Source organism: Hemitrygon akajei, chromosome 1, assembly GCF_048418815.1.
Source record: "Hemitrygon akajei chromosome 1, sHemAka1.3, whole genome shotgun sequence".
Lineage (NCBI taxonomy): Eukaryota > Metazoa > Chordata > Chondrichthyes > Myliobatiformes > Dasyatidae > Hemitrygon > Hemitrygon akajei.
This window is the reverse complement of record NC_133124.1, coordinates 123,088,181-123,102,302: the sequence shown is the minus strand read 5'-3', so window position 1 is coordinate 123,102,302 and position 14,122 is coordinate 123,088,181. Positions and strand designations below refer to the sequence as shown.

Genomic DNA, 14,122 nt, shown 5'->3' with positions numbered 1-14,122 from the left:
AGTTTATTATCACTGACATGTGTTGTGAAATTTGTTGATTTGTGGCAGCAGTACAGGGCTAGACAAAATGCTGTAAGTTACAAAAATAAATAATAGTGCAAAAGAAGAATATCAAGGTAATGTTCATGGATCATTCAGAAATATGATGGCAGATGAGTAGACTGTGGGTCTACAAGCCCCTTTATCTCCTCTATAATGCTAGTAACAGGAAGAGGGTATGTCCTAGATGGTTTGGGTCCTTAATGATAGATGCCACCTTCTAGAGGCACTGCCTCTTAAAGATGTCCTTAGTGGGGAGGGTTATCCCTGTAATGGAGCTGGTGGAGTCCACAATCCTCCGCAGCCTCTTCTAATACTGTGCATTGGAGCCTCCATATCAGGTAGTGATGAAGCCTGTCAGAACACTGTCCATGGTACATGTGTAGAAATGTTTAAGTGTTTGGTGAGATACCAAATCTGCTCAAACTAATAAAGTAGAGCTGCATGCATTAATGTGTTAGACTTGAGATGGATCCACCAAGAAGTTAATTCCCAGGCACTTGAAGCTGCTCATCTTTTCCACTGTATCATGAGTCCTGACAAAGGGTCTCGGTCTGAAATGTCGACAGTGCTTCTCCCTATAGATGCTGCCTGGCCTGCTGTGTTTCACCAGCATTTTGTGTGTGTCATCCTTTCCACTGCTGACCGTTCAATCAGAAATAGTGTTGTGTTACACAATCAGTTCCTTGGTCTTGTCTTATTGTGATACCACTCAACCAGCTGATCTATCTCACTTCTGTGTACCTCCCAGTCACCATCTGAGATTTTGTCAACAGTGGTGTTATCAACAAATGTATAGATGGTGTTTCAGCTGGTGTCGTGAGGTGTCAATAGAGTAGAGTCATGGTCAAAGTATACTTGAAGGTGCACTCGTGTTGTCATATCTGCACTGTGGTCTCTCAATAAGGAAGCTGAAGGTCTAGTTACAGAAGGAGGTACAGAGGTCCAGATTTTGAAGCTTGTTGATTAGTACAGAAGGAATGGTGGTGTTGAATGCTAAGCTGTAAACAATAAATATCAGCCTGTCCTATGCATATGGGATGCACCTGAGCATATGGGATGAAATTCTTTTCAAATCAGTCTTCAGAAAAATTCAAAAGATCATTCATGTTATTTCCTAGCTGAAATAATTTGCTGGTGTATTAGGAGTTTCAATTTGTTTTTAATGAGGTTTTGCTTTTTAAATAAAAATCAAAACTAATTGCAGTTGCACCACATTTAGATACATTCATCACTTGATCTTGAATGTGAATGTCTTTGTTAGCAAATATTTACAATTAAGCCTGATTTCATTTGCAGTGCAATTATATCCTTTCTAAACATGGAGAAAGTTCAGAATTCAAAGATGCAAAGGAACTTGGGAGTCTTGCAGGATTCCCTAAAGGTTAATTTGCAGGTGGAGTTGGTAGTAAGGAAGACCATTGTAATGTTTGCATTCATTTCAAAAGAACTAGAATATAAAATCAAAGATGTAATGTTGAGGCTCTATAGGGCATTGGTCAGACCGTGTTTGGAGTATTGTGAGCAGTTTTGGGCCCCTTAGAGTGGATGTGGGGAGGATATTTCCTATAGTAGGGAAATCTAGGATAGAGGGCACAGCCTCAGGTGTATCTTGAGAACAGATGAGAGGGAATTTCTTTAGCCAGAGGATGGTGAATCTGTGGAATTCATTGTCACAGACAGCTGTGGAGGCCAAATCAATGGGCATGTTTAATGTGGAGGTTGATAGGTTCTTGATTAGTAAGGGCATCAAAGGTTACAGGGAGAAGGCAGGAGAATAGGATTGAGGGAGATAATAAATCATCCATGATGGAATGGTGGAGCAAACTCAGTGGGCCAAATGGCCTAATTCTGCTCCTGTGTCTTTCTCTCTAATGGTCTTATAAAGTGGCCACAGAGTATAAATTATTCTTGATGAGGAAAAGTTTGATTTGACACAAAATGATGCATTTTGATGTATATGTGAACAGTAATCTCATTTCATAATGTTGCATTCTTTAGTTTTAAACCCATGAGCTATCAGTTTACTGATTCTCTATTCAATGTTGCTTTAGCTTGTGCATATTATCATAAACTTTCTATAATCCTTTTTCTTGGGCAAAATCACAGGTGGGGGTATTGCATGTGCAACCTGCCGTAGAGAATGATTCTAGGATACAGTATTATAATGTGCTAATACAATAAGCATTAATCTTGAGGTTTAATTACTGTAGCTAATCTTTTCTTATTTGAATTTGTACACAATCATTGTATTCTTACTATGACTGAGCTTGTATGACATCTGGAGACAAATTTGTAAAAGCTGATGTTACAAGTTTTCTTATTTGACTGCACCACTTTTTGAAAGCTCATGGATAACATTCAAGTTGCTGAATCAGCTACTGGTTAATTGGGAGTTAACTGTATTTTGTATGGTTTGACTTGCATTCCACACAAATAGAATGCAGTCCATTCATGTGTAAATTCAGTTAATTCTAGCTCACAAAAAGAGCAATTCTAAAACCAACATTATTAATGTAAATCTACTTAAAATCACTGCTTTCTGGATCAAATATTCAAAAATTCCTGTTGCCTCCTTGGTTCTCTCTTCATCCCACCTATTTCTTCTTACTGCCCTCTCTCATTTGCCTATTCCTATTATCTTCATTATCATCACCCTACAACACTTGGCCACTTTATTAGGTACAAGAGTGGAATCTGATGTGGTCTTCTGCTGCTGTTGCCCATCTAACTCAAGGGTTGATGTGTTGTTCGGTCAGAGATGTTCTTCTGCACACCACAGTTGCAACATGTGTTCATTTGAGTTATGTCACCTTTCTTTCAACTTGAGCCAGTCTTGCCACTCTCCTGACTTCTCTCATTAACAAGGTGTTGAAGAAGTCAGCAGTTTCTGAGATAGGCATTCCACCCTGTCTGGTCTGAACGACAACTGAACCTCTTGACCCTGTCTGCATGCTTTAATGCATTGAGTTGCTGCCACATGATTGGCTCAATAGATATTAGCATTAATGAACTGGTGTACATGTGTACCTAATAAAGTGGTTGTGGATGTCAGTTGTGCAATGCAACATTGTAAATTATGCATAAATTTTTATTTGGTAAGATTTCCTTCAGTTTAATTGAAGTCAGGAACTTCAAAAGAATTGTAACATGGAAATGTCATTGATTTATGCATGAATTTACTTAATTTACAAATTGCCAGTTAATATTTTAGAATTTGAAACAAAAGGTATTTTGGAAACTGCTGCATTATCTTAAATTGAGCTTCTTTTAAAAAAAAGTCTATGAATGGAATAATGTAAATCAAATGATAATTTGTTTTCAACTTTCTTTTACAGGCTGCAATGGACATACCAGGTCTAAGCTTAAGTCAGCAGGAATACTACCCATATGTATATTATAAGATTGACTGCAACCTGCTTGAGTTCAAATAAAAGTTCATATAGTTCTTCTCCAGTCACCTTGGTTTTTAGAGTATGGGTAACAGTAGTATTGGATTGCCACTTGCTCCTCCCTTTTTCTTCAAGCCTGGGTTAACTGGTGTTTGCTTACTCATTCCTGCAGTTCTGTGATCTGTCCACTGATGTTTCCTTCAAAAACGTGTTGACATTTTTTTTTACCAATCAGGTATTGAATTATGTGCTGCAATAATCTGGATCTATATTTATGAAACAAACTCACTATTTAAAAATTTAAAAAAAACTCATTTGTGAAGTGCTGTGCAATAAACTGCATTAGTTGTCAATATTCCTGGAAGACCTTGTTTACAGCTATATATTAATAGTGCAAAGAGTTTGTATCATGTCAGCTCTTTACCTGTGTTTGATACATAAAATTTTAAATGGTCATTGGTTGTAACAAATTGTGTTTATTGAAAAAGTATATGTGATGTACCGGGTCTGTACTAGTGTTTCAAACATGACTCCAATGTGCAAAAACTGTATACATTCATGATTAATGATGTCTTCAAAATATGTAATAAATGTAAAAGTAATGGTAACGAAGATGTTTTCAATGTTTAGTATTTGTCAAATTACTAAATAAGTAAGAAACATAGAAAACCTACAGCACAATACAGGCCCCTCGGCCCACAATGCTGTGCCGAACATGTACTTACTTTAGAAATGACATTCTAAAAATTTAGAAAAAATTTAGAAATTCTAAATGATAATAAACTGAAATTCAATTCAAATTACCTAAGGTTACCCATAGCCCTCTATTTTTCTAAGCTCCATGTACCTATCCAAGAGTTTCTTAAAAGACCCTATTGTGACCACTGTCGCCGGCAACCACTCTGTGCTTTTTTTTCAAAAAAAAACTTGCTCCTGACATCTCTTCTGTACCTACTTCCAAGCACCTTAAAACTATGCCCTCTCATGTTAGCCATTTCAGCCCTGGGGGAAAAAGCCTCTGACTATCCACATGATCAATGCCTGTCATCAGACCATAAGATATGAGCGTAAAATCTAATGTTATAACTGATTGTTGAAATTATAGAATTGCTAAAACAAGTTAAGATTTTAGGATGTTGAGTACCTTCACTCCATCTGCAACAGGCAGTATTTCCTGGTGGTCAACCATTTAAATTCTACTGCCCATTCCAATTCCAAAGTGACAGTCCATGGCCTTCTCTGCTGCCATGATGAAGCCACTCTCAAGCTGGAGGAGCAACACCTCAATTCTGCCTGGGTAGCCTCCAACCTGACAGCATGAACAATGATTTATCCAACTTCTGGTAATTTCTCCTCCTCTCCCATCTCTCTTATTGTGTTCCACATTCTGGCTCCCCTCTTACCTCTTCTCAACTGCTTATCACCTCCCTCTGGTGCCCCTCCTCCTTCCATTTCTCCCGTGAGTATTCCTGTCAGATTATTTCTTTAGCCCTTTACCTTTTCCACCTATCACCTCCAGGCTTCTCACTTCATCAAACCCTCCCCCATCCACCCAACTTTCCCATCACCTGGCACCTATCACCTGCCATCTTGTTCTCCTCCCACGCAAAATGCTGGAGGAACTCAGCAGGCCAGGAAGCATCTATGGAAAAAGTACAGTCAACGGCAGTCCTGCTGAAATGTTGACTGTACTTTTTTTCCGTAGTTGCTGCCTGACCTGCTGAGTTCCTCCAGCATTTAGTGTGTTACTTGGATTTCCAGCATCTGCAGATTTTTCTCGTTTGTTCTCCTCCCACCTTTTTTATTCTGGCATCTTCCTCCTTCCTTTCCAGTCCTGATGAAAGGTCTCGGCCCGAAATGTTGACTGTTTATTCCTCTCCATAGATGCAGCCTGACCTCCTGAGTTCCTCCAGCATTTTGTGTGTTACTCTGGATTTCCAACATCTGAAGAATCTCTTTTGGCTAAGATTTTATAAAAACAAAATATTAAAGATGCTGGACATGTGAAATAGAAACTAAAATTTTGGAAGCACTTTGTATATAAGGGTGTACTTGCAGGGAGTGAAAGAATTAATATGTCATGTTTATCATGCTTATGAAATTGCATCTTCAGCAACCTGGGCTCAATGTTCACTTCATACTATCTGTATGGTGTTTACATGTCCTTTCAGTGACTGTGGGTTTTCCCTGCATGCTCTGTCTTCCTCTCTTACCCAAAAGATATGCAGGTTGTTAGGTTAATTGTCAAAGTTCAAAGTAAATTTATTATCTAATTACATGTATGTCACCATTATTTATTGAGATAGTGTAGAATAGATCCTTCTGGCCCTTTGAGCCATACTGCCCAGCAATCCCCCGATTTTATCATAGCCTAATTATGGGACAATTTACAATGGCCAATTAACCTACCAACCGATACGTCTTTGGACTGTGGGAGAAAACTGGAGTACCTGGAGGAAACCCACGCGCTCACAGGGAGAACAGACAAACTCGAACAAATAAAATATACAAACATTACCTTAAACAGCTGTGATGTTTCTGCTGCTGGACCGTAGAGTCATCAGCCGGGTCCATCCGTCTTCAGATGTTTCGTCCCCTAACCCAGAACATCCTCGGGATGGTGGGATAGCAGAAGGTGATCAGTCTTCTACCCCCAACGGTCAGACATCCAGTTACTATCGTCCCTTCGCAGCCAAAGCCAACTGGATGTTCTCTGCTGCTTGAGCCATGGTGTTAACGGCTCTCTTCCTGGTTCTCCCTCGTATCCCTAAAGATGCCATTATCTTCCAGCATGACATGGCAGGAAATCCTCTTGCCCCCACTTCAACAGGGAAGTTCCACGTCTGCCAGCCTTGCCGTCTGCAGTCTGCCACCAGGTCTTCATACCTCACAAGCTTCCTCTCATGAGCCTCTTGGCATCGGGTCTCCCATGGTACTGTTAGCTCTATCACCACGAGCTTCTCTGACAATAGTAGAACGTCTGGTCAAAGTGTGGTCTCTACTATTGGTGGAAACACCAGCTTCTTTCCAAGATCGACCTTCATCTCACAGTCCTTTGCCATGTTCAGGATACCATCTCTATGCTTGTTTGTTGCTGCAACACGTTCCTTAGTCCTGATAAAGTTTGGTTGGCTGTCCTTTTTGTGGTCCTTTTCCCTCTCTGTCTTCAAATTGTGGGCGAGTGCTCTCAAAACCTGGTCGTGTTCCATCTGTACCGTCCCTGGGAAAGGGCAACCTGGCATGATGAAAGAATATGCTCTAGGTTGGCTGGTTTCTGGCACAGATGGCACGTTGGGTCTTCTGTTATTCCCCAGTTCCTCAGGTTTGTTGGAGTTGGTAATACATCGTACACAACCCTCAGTAAGAACTGGAGTTGGAAAGATGTATATTTCCATATGTCATCCCATGTCAACACTCTCTGTTCTGTTTCCCACTTTGTCCAAGTCCCTTGACTCCCCATCTCCACTGCTCGCACATATCTAGCCGCCTCCTCTTTCTTCCTTATCTCCTGCTGGACCAAGTGCCATCTGTTGTTGGGGTTGGCCTGCCTCCACCTGATTGTTGACTCGCATCCTAGGCCTTGTCTGCCCTTACACACTCTTCCGACAACGTCTCTGTGGCGAAGTCGGGACTCTGCTTCTTCTACTGTCTCCGCCGCCTTCCATTTGCTCCCTGTCTGTATCTTGACTGCTGCTTCACTGACTTTGTTGTCCTTGGAGTCTTTGAGAGTCATGATGAGGCGTGCTTTCCCTACCTTAAGTTCCTCTACAACCGAGGAGAGGGGCAACCGGAGCCTGGCTGACTTGCTGTAGAACCCTGTTGAAGAGAAGCACTGCGGTACTCCGAACCACCTTCTCAGATACCGGTTGATCTTCCTCTCCATACCCCCGATCGTTGACAGGGCTATGTCATACAGCATCATTGGCCACATTAGTCTGGGTGGGAGCCCATGTTGTAAGATCCATGCCTTGAACTTTCCTGGTAAACCTGATTTGTCGATCTTTTCCAGCCTTTCTGTTGTTTGTTGCTCCAGGCGTCTGCTGTTGTTGACATCCTTCAGGCTGTCATCATAGCATTTCCCTAGGCACTTAATGGGGTTTCCTATGATAGATGGGATTTCTTCACCCTGGATCTTCAAGGTTAACTTCTGGGTAAGTTGGCTTTTCTTCATCACCAAGCACCTTGATTTGGCAGGTTTAAATTTCATTCGCGCCCATATGGCTGTCTCGTCCATTGCCTGGAGTACCCACCTGGCCTGGATATGTGTTGTGGTTGTAATTGTAAGGTCATCCATAAATCCTCTGCTTGGTGGCTGCCTGATATTGATGCTTGTCTTTGGCCCTCTGGTCTCTCTTTTCCCAGCCGCTATAAGGAGATTCATGGCCTTGACGAAGAGGACTACTGATATAGTGCAGCCAGTCACAATGCCCTTCTCTACTCGCTGCTATGATGTTACGTAGTCCTGCACGCTGAACCTTAGGTGAATCCCCTCGAAATAGCTTGCCAGGATCTTGGTGACCTTCTCCAGGATATGGTAGTGTTTCAGTGCTGTCTCAATGAGCTAGTGCGGCGCTGTACCATAGGCATTGGCTAAATCCAACCACACAACCGTCAGGTTCCCTTTGGTTGCCTTGGCTTCCTTTATCAGCTGGGATATAACGCTTGTGTGTTCCACACATACTGGGAATCCAGGAATTCCTCCCTTTTGCACTGCCGTATCTATTTATTGGTTTTCTACTGTGTATGATGTCATCCTTCTTGCTAGAACAGCGAAGAAGATTTTTCCTTCGACGTTGAGGAGGGAAATGGTTCTTAACTGCTTGATCTCAGTTGAGTTTTTCTCTTTTGGCACAAAGCATCCTTCAGCCACTTGCCAGCAAGGTGGTATCTGGCCCTTCCTCCAGAAGACTGTCATCAGCCTCCACATCCTCTTGAGAAGCTTTGGGTACTTCTTGTAGACTTTATATGTGATCCCATTGGGCCCGGGTGCTGAACCTGCCCTCGCCTTCTTGACGGTTTCTTTTACTTCTTTCAGTGTTGGCTCTTTCTCATCTAGAGGTTTCTGTGGCTGTTGCACTGGCTCAATCCTGCTGTTTTCCCCAGTGGCAGGTCTTGTCTTTCATCTGAGTGTGTTTCCTGCAGGTATGCCTCCACTTCCTCTCTTGGTTTCCCCAGTTTGCCTGATCTTTCCCTTTCTAACACACTTGCAGAAAAACGATCAGGGTTTCTGATGAAAGCAGCCCTTTTCCTATTCTTCTCATGCTTGTTCTTCCTTATCCTTTCCGCATTCTGAAGTTCTTTAAGCCTCCTTCTCAGGTCTTGTCTCAACTGCCTCAGTCCTTCTCTCTCTCTTCTACACTGCTTCTTCTGTACCTGTTGGAGAGTGTTCTAATTTCCCGTCTTATGCTGGTTATCTCCCTCTCTCGTCTGCTAGGCTGGTAAGCTCTCTTCTCCTTTATCTTCTCCACCACACCAAATCGGTCTTCTCCAATGGAGTACCTCAATCTGCACATACTCTCAAGCTTCTTCTCCACAGGTCCAATGAGTATCATCTCAAGAAGCCTGTCCATGTCCTTGTCGAATTTCTCCCACTCACCACTGTTTATTGGGGGCCAGTTTATTCTCTCCTTCCTCTCCTTTGGAAGCCTCACATGGGTTTCCCTCGACCCATCAGTTGATCCCATCCTGTGTTCCTGGGTTGAAGCAGTAGGTTGAAGGTCCTCAGTACTATAGGGTTGTTCCTGACTCTGGTCCTCCACCGTCTCACCAGCCACTGCTGTGCGTTCCTCCTGCCTCTCACCAGTCCTATACTTGGTGGATCCTGAGTCCCCTAAGATTCTTAGAGTTTGCCACAGTGGCATCTTGTCTGTGTTACGATTGTTCTGATCAAAGTCTGCTGTACAAGCCGTGTCATTTCCATTTGGTCCGTCCTGTTGGGTCTTTTATTCTCCCTCCCTCTCAGAAGACCCCGAGGGTATCCTCTTGGTTCTGTACTGGTAGCTATACTTCCCTGAGATTCAATTTCTTGCAGATATTCACAGTAGAATAAAGGAATAAAATAGAATCAATGAAAAATGACACAAAAACTGACAAGCAACTAATGTGCAAAAGACTGTGCAAATGCAAAAGGAAACAACTAATATTGTGAACATGAGTTGTAAAGTTCTTGAAAGTAAGTCATTATTGATCAGTTCAGTGTTGTGGTGGAGTGAAGTTATTCAATCTGGTTCAGGAACCTGGTGGTTGTAGGGGAATAACTGTTCCTGAATCTGGTTATGTGGCACCTAAGACTCCTGAACCACCTCCCTGATGGCATCAGTGATGGCCTTAGACGATGGAGGTTCTTGATGGCTGTTGGAAATCTAGGGAAATGTGCACAAAATGCTGAAGGAACTCAGCCGGTTAGGCAGCATTTATTGAGAGGAATAAACAGTTGATATTTCAGGCCAAGACACTTCATCAGGACTGGAAAAGGAGGAGGAAGAGTCCAGAATTAGGTAGGGGATGGTGTTTTTTTTTGTGGCAGTGCTCTACCTAAATATACTCAATGGTAAGGAAGGCTTTTCCTTTAATGGACTGGGGTGTATCCACCACTTTCTGTAGACAAGTTGTCTACTGCCCTGTATATTACCTGAGTATGTAACTGAATGGTGTAATGTAGGGGAAGTTAATAAAACTATGGGAAGTATAAGGTGGCATTAGTGTAAATGGTTGTTGATGGTCACTGTAAAAGCAAATGGATCAAAGTTTATATTATTGTGTTGTATCTTTCTGTGATTCTAAGTTAACTAAGATTTTAGGCTTGTATAGATTTACAAAAATTATCACTCATTTAGATTGCAAAAATTAGTGCAAATTAAATGTTGCTATTCTTTTTAAGAATTTAAACTTTATTTGGTTTAAAGAGAGATCAGATCTAAGGAAAGAATGCTCAGAAGTCAAATATTTCACCCAAAAGTAATTTATATTTGCAGATCTACATTTCATGATTCATTTTTTTTGCCAGATCAGTTAATTTCAGTCCTCATTCCTGAAGATAGGGATAGATAAATTGTAGCAGTAAAATATAGCAAATATCCTATCTCTAGTAAAACATTCATTTTTAATTATTTTTTGAGATTTTTCATTTTTATAGTCTTTTGTTTATCCCTTTTCCTGGAAACTTGCTCTTTACTGAGATTATTCCCAATATTAATGTACCTTGAGGTCTTCCAGGCCCTCTTCCACAATGGAATCAATGAATGACCCCACCCAACAGGACGGGTAACAACCAATGTGGGGAGAAAAGACAACTGTACAAATACAAAGAGAAGGGAAAAAAGCTTGATCAAGTTTGTTTATTGTCATTCAACTGTACACATCTATATAGCCAAACAATTTTCCTCTGGAACAAAGTAAAAACGCCAGATATATCACATACAGCACATGAAATAATACTAACAGATAATAAAATAGTGTAGATGTACAAGTTGACAATGTGTATGGGTGACATACAGTATAGTTAAATATATAACAGTATAATGCTACTGACACGGTCATAAATAGGGTGTACTGGGTGGTAGCAGGGAATTTGGTTGGAAATGTCCTTTCGTTACTAAAAGATAATCATATATTTAACATTTTGTTTGCCAAGTCCTGTTTCATTTTATGTAAATTTAAATTTCAGTAAAATTTGCCTGGTACTGGTTACCAGAGATGTGCAAACAGTTAATGATCAGGAGCACCAGGAAATCAAAGAGAACTTTGTGTTCTTTGAAATATTGATACAGATATGATGTTTATCATCACACACTCTTTGCTCCCACTGAAGTCCATGTAATGTAGATGTAATGTGGAAACAGATTCATGGGTTTGGTGAGTGAGACAGAAATCTCTGACTATGAATCAGTGTATTAATTATAAACAAAAAAACAGACCAAGCATATAAGTGCCCCAAGTTACACAAACTACAAAACTAAATATTCAACAAACAGATACTTTGTTGAAAGTGCACATGGAGTATACCTTCCAAAGAGCTCTGTGCAGCAAGCCTTAGACAGGGGGGGGGGGGGGTGGAGAAAGAGAGAGCGGGAGAGACCTCCCAACCTGCTATTCTTTATACCCAGGGTATTCAAAACTGGACACTGGGTGCTGTGGCACGCAAGCCAACCAATGGGAAGAGTGGTTGCAATTTTTAAATGTATCAGTCACAATCTAAGGAACCAAATATTTTCTCCTACAGTCTTTTTCCTTGTCATGAAAAGGGACCGTTATTAGCAGCATCCCTTCCACAACATAGTAAGGAATCCTCAAACAAATGCGGCCATCTGACCCACTAGCCTGGGGTGCAAGTTTAAACACCATCCCCAGGAATGTATTCCAGGATCTCCCACCACATCCAACACGTTGCCATTCTGTAATGCAGGGAGATACAAATACAGTCGCACCTGATTAGTCACTGAGTATTTAGAAAATACAAAAAAAAACAAAAACTACTGGAATTGACTCCCTAATTCCTATGCCCCCTCTGAAACGTGGGCATCTCCTATGTGGAATAAAGTTGTCCAAATTTCTACCCCATCAACTCAAATTTCACACATGGCCAGTGTGAAATGTGATATATCCCTAAAACCAATTGCATGGGAAATAAGTAACAGACTAAAACACAGGAAACAACATAACAGACTAAAAGCACAAGAAACAAGTACAGACTGAACACACAAGAAACAATAATCCAGGCTTGTACTTAAAAAAGTCTTCACATGGAACTGCAAAATTTAAAACAGTTAATTCCCACAGGGAAAATGCATTTAGAAAACAAAAAAGTGTAGCTTTTTGCAAATAAAGCTCCACGAGGCATTTTATGTTTAAGTAAACCACAACAACTCATTTATTGTACTGCAAACAATGAACATGAAGCACGGTAACAGAACTTTACATAATTATGTCATCCCGTCAGCTCAGCCTTTTAAAGTGAACTTCAGCTCTATGTCGGTGGCTGTGAATTATGTATCATTCCACCAATTGCATCACCCTTCCAAAGAACCCCCAGAATTCACTAAAACGGGCATTTTGAGCTTGTCCGGAGCTTGGACGAGCCACCTGGCTCAAGTGCTGTGTTCCATGGGTGGAGGAACAGCAGATGGTTCTGGCTTGCCCAAAGGTATGCTGACACACTCATAATCATATCATGATGGCAGGGGCATGGTGACAGAACCCTCCAAATATTGGTGGGTTATTTAAGGTGACCTACCAAAATACATTCAGGTTTACCCCTCTTATCTATGATAAAAGTCCTCTCTCTCCATTCCAAAACATGGAATGGGCCATCATAAGGGGGCTTAAGGGGATGTTGGTGTGCATTATGGTAGACAAAAGCAAATGAGGTGGAATGTAGGTCAACAGGAACCCAAGAATGCTGTACACCATGTTGGGAGATAGGAATAGGTGCAAGGGAATTGAATTTACTGGGAGGGTGGAATGCTGCTGAGAGGCTGACCTGGCGGTTGTGGTGTCAGGAATAAAATCACCTGGTACTTGTAACGTCTGCCCATATACCAAATCAGCTGCGGATGACTGCAGTCCTCTTTTGGAGTTGTTCTGAGCCCCAGCAGGACGCAAGTGGCACGATCATGCCAACAATCATCCATCAGGGAAGCCCTCAGGAGCCTTTAAGAAGCAGTCAAACCACTTGCATGGCCTATTGGACTGCAGGTGATTGGTGTGATGTAGCCTAACGCTGAGGTTCTGGGCCAGTGCAGCTCAGAGGTCTGATATGAAGTGGGGATTGTGGTCAGAGGAAATATCAAATGAGGTGCCAAACTGAGCAGCTCAGGTGCTGAAGATCACCAGAGCCACATCTGCGGATGTCATTGACGCCAGAGGGACAACCTCTGGCCACTTGGTGGTACGGTGCACCATTGTAAGAAGGTGCATAAAACCGCGAGGGGGGATGGGGTGGGGTAAGATGACATATGTCCCTTCTAAGGCTCCACCACACAAACTTTAGCCACAACCAGTTTCTGTGAGGTCTCCCAGCCCAGATGTGAGCGGCCATGTATGGAGTCAAAAACAGTCCGCCTCCAGTCTGCGAATACGATGGGGCCAGGACGGGTTGAGACATTGCACAGGAAAGAAACCCCAACTTCCTCCACTAAATGTCAGCTGACTGCACACCCATGACTGCTGTTCGGTAAGTCTGAACCCCAGGGTCAGTAGCCTAGTTGGCTGCCATGCCTGTACAGTCAACCTTTATGTGTATGGCCTCAGTGGCTGGCTGTAAGAGCCATGGTATTACTTTTCCTCTCGGTATGTTGTATATCAATAGTGAACTCTGATATGTAGGCCAGCGGGTATTGCAGCCGCGCAGACCAAGGGTCTGATATTTTGATCTTCGCGAGCACGAGAGGTTTGAGGTCAACACATACTGTGAACTGGCGAACCTGGAGAAGAAAATGAAAGTGGTGGACAACCAGATAGAGACTGAGGAGCTCACAGTCAAACGCTCTGTACTTACTTTTGGCAGGACAGAGCTGTTGGCTGAAGAAAGTGAGCAGCTGCCACGCATTTCCCACCAACTGTTGATGCACAGCACCCACCATATAGTCTGAAGCGTCAGTAGTAATGGCCACCCGTGTGTTGGGGAGCGGGTGCGTTGGAAAGAGCTCGTTTGGTACCATCAAATGCCTTGGTCATGTCCGCTGAGCAGTCAA

At 42.1% G+C, this 14,122-nt stretch overlaps 1 protein-coding gene across 1 annotated transcript in view; it reads left to right on the top strand.

Moving 5' to 3' along the window:
- The window catches only part of atp6v1c1a (ATPase H+ transporting V1 subunit C1a), an 87,153-nt gene extending 83,110 nt beyond the window's left edge, over positions 1 to 4,043 (top strand). Inside the window, exon 13 of the mRNA XM_073051261.1 lies at positions 3,378 to 4,043. Within this exon, the coding sequence (XP_072907362.1) occupies positions 3,378 to 3,473 (96 nt within the window). The 3' untranslated portion in view covers positions 3,474 to 4,043. The remainder of the gene's footprint in view (positions 1 to 3,377) is intronic.
- Positions 4,044 to 14,122: the final 10,079 nt, after the last annotated feature.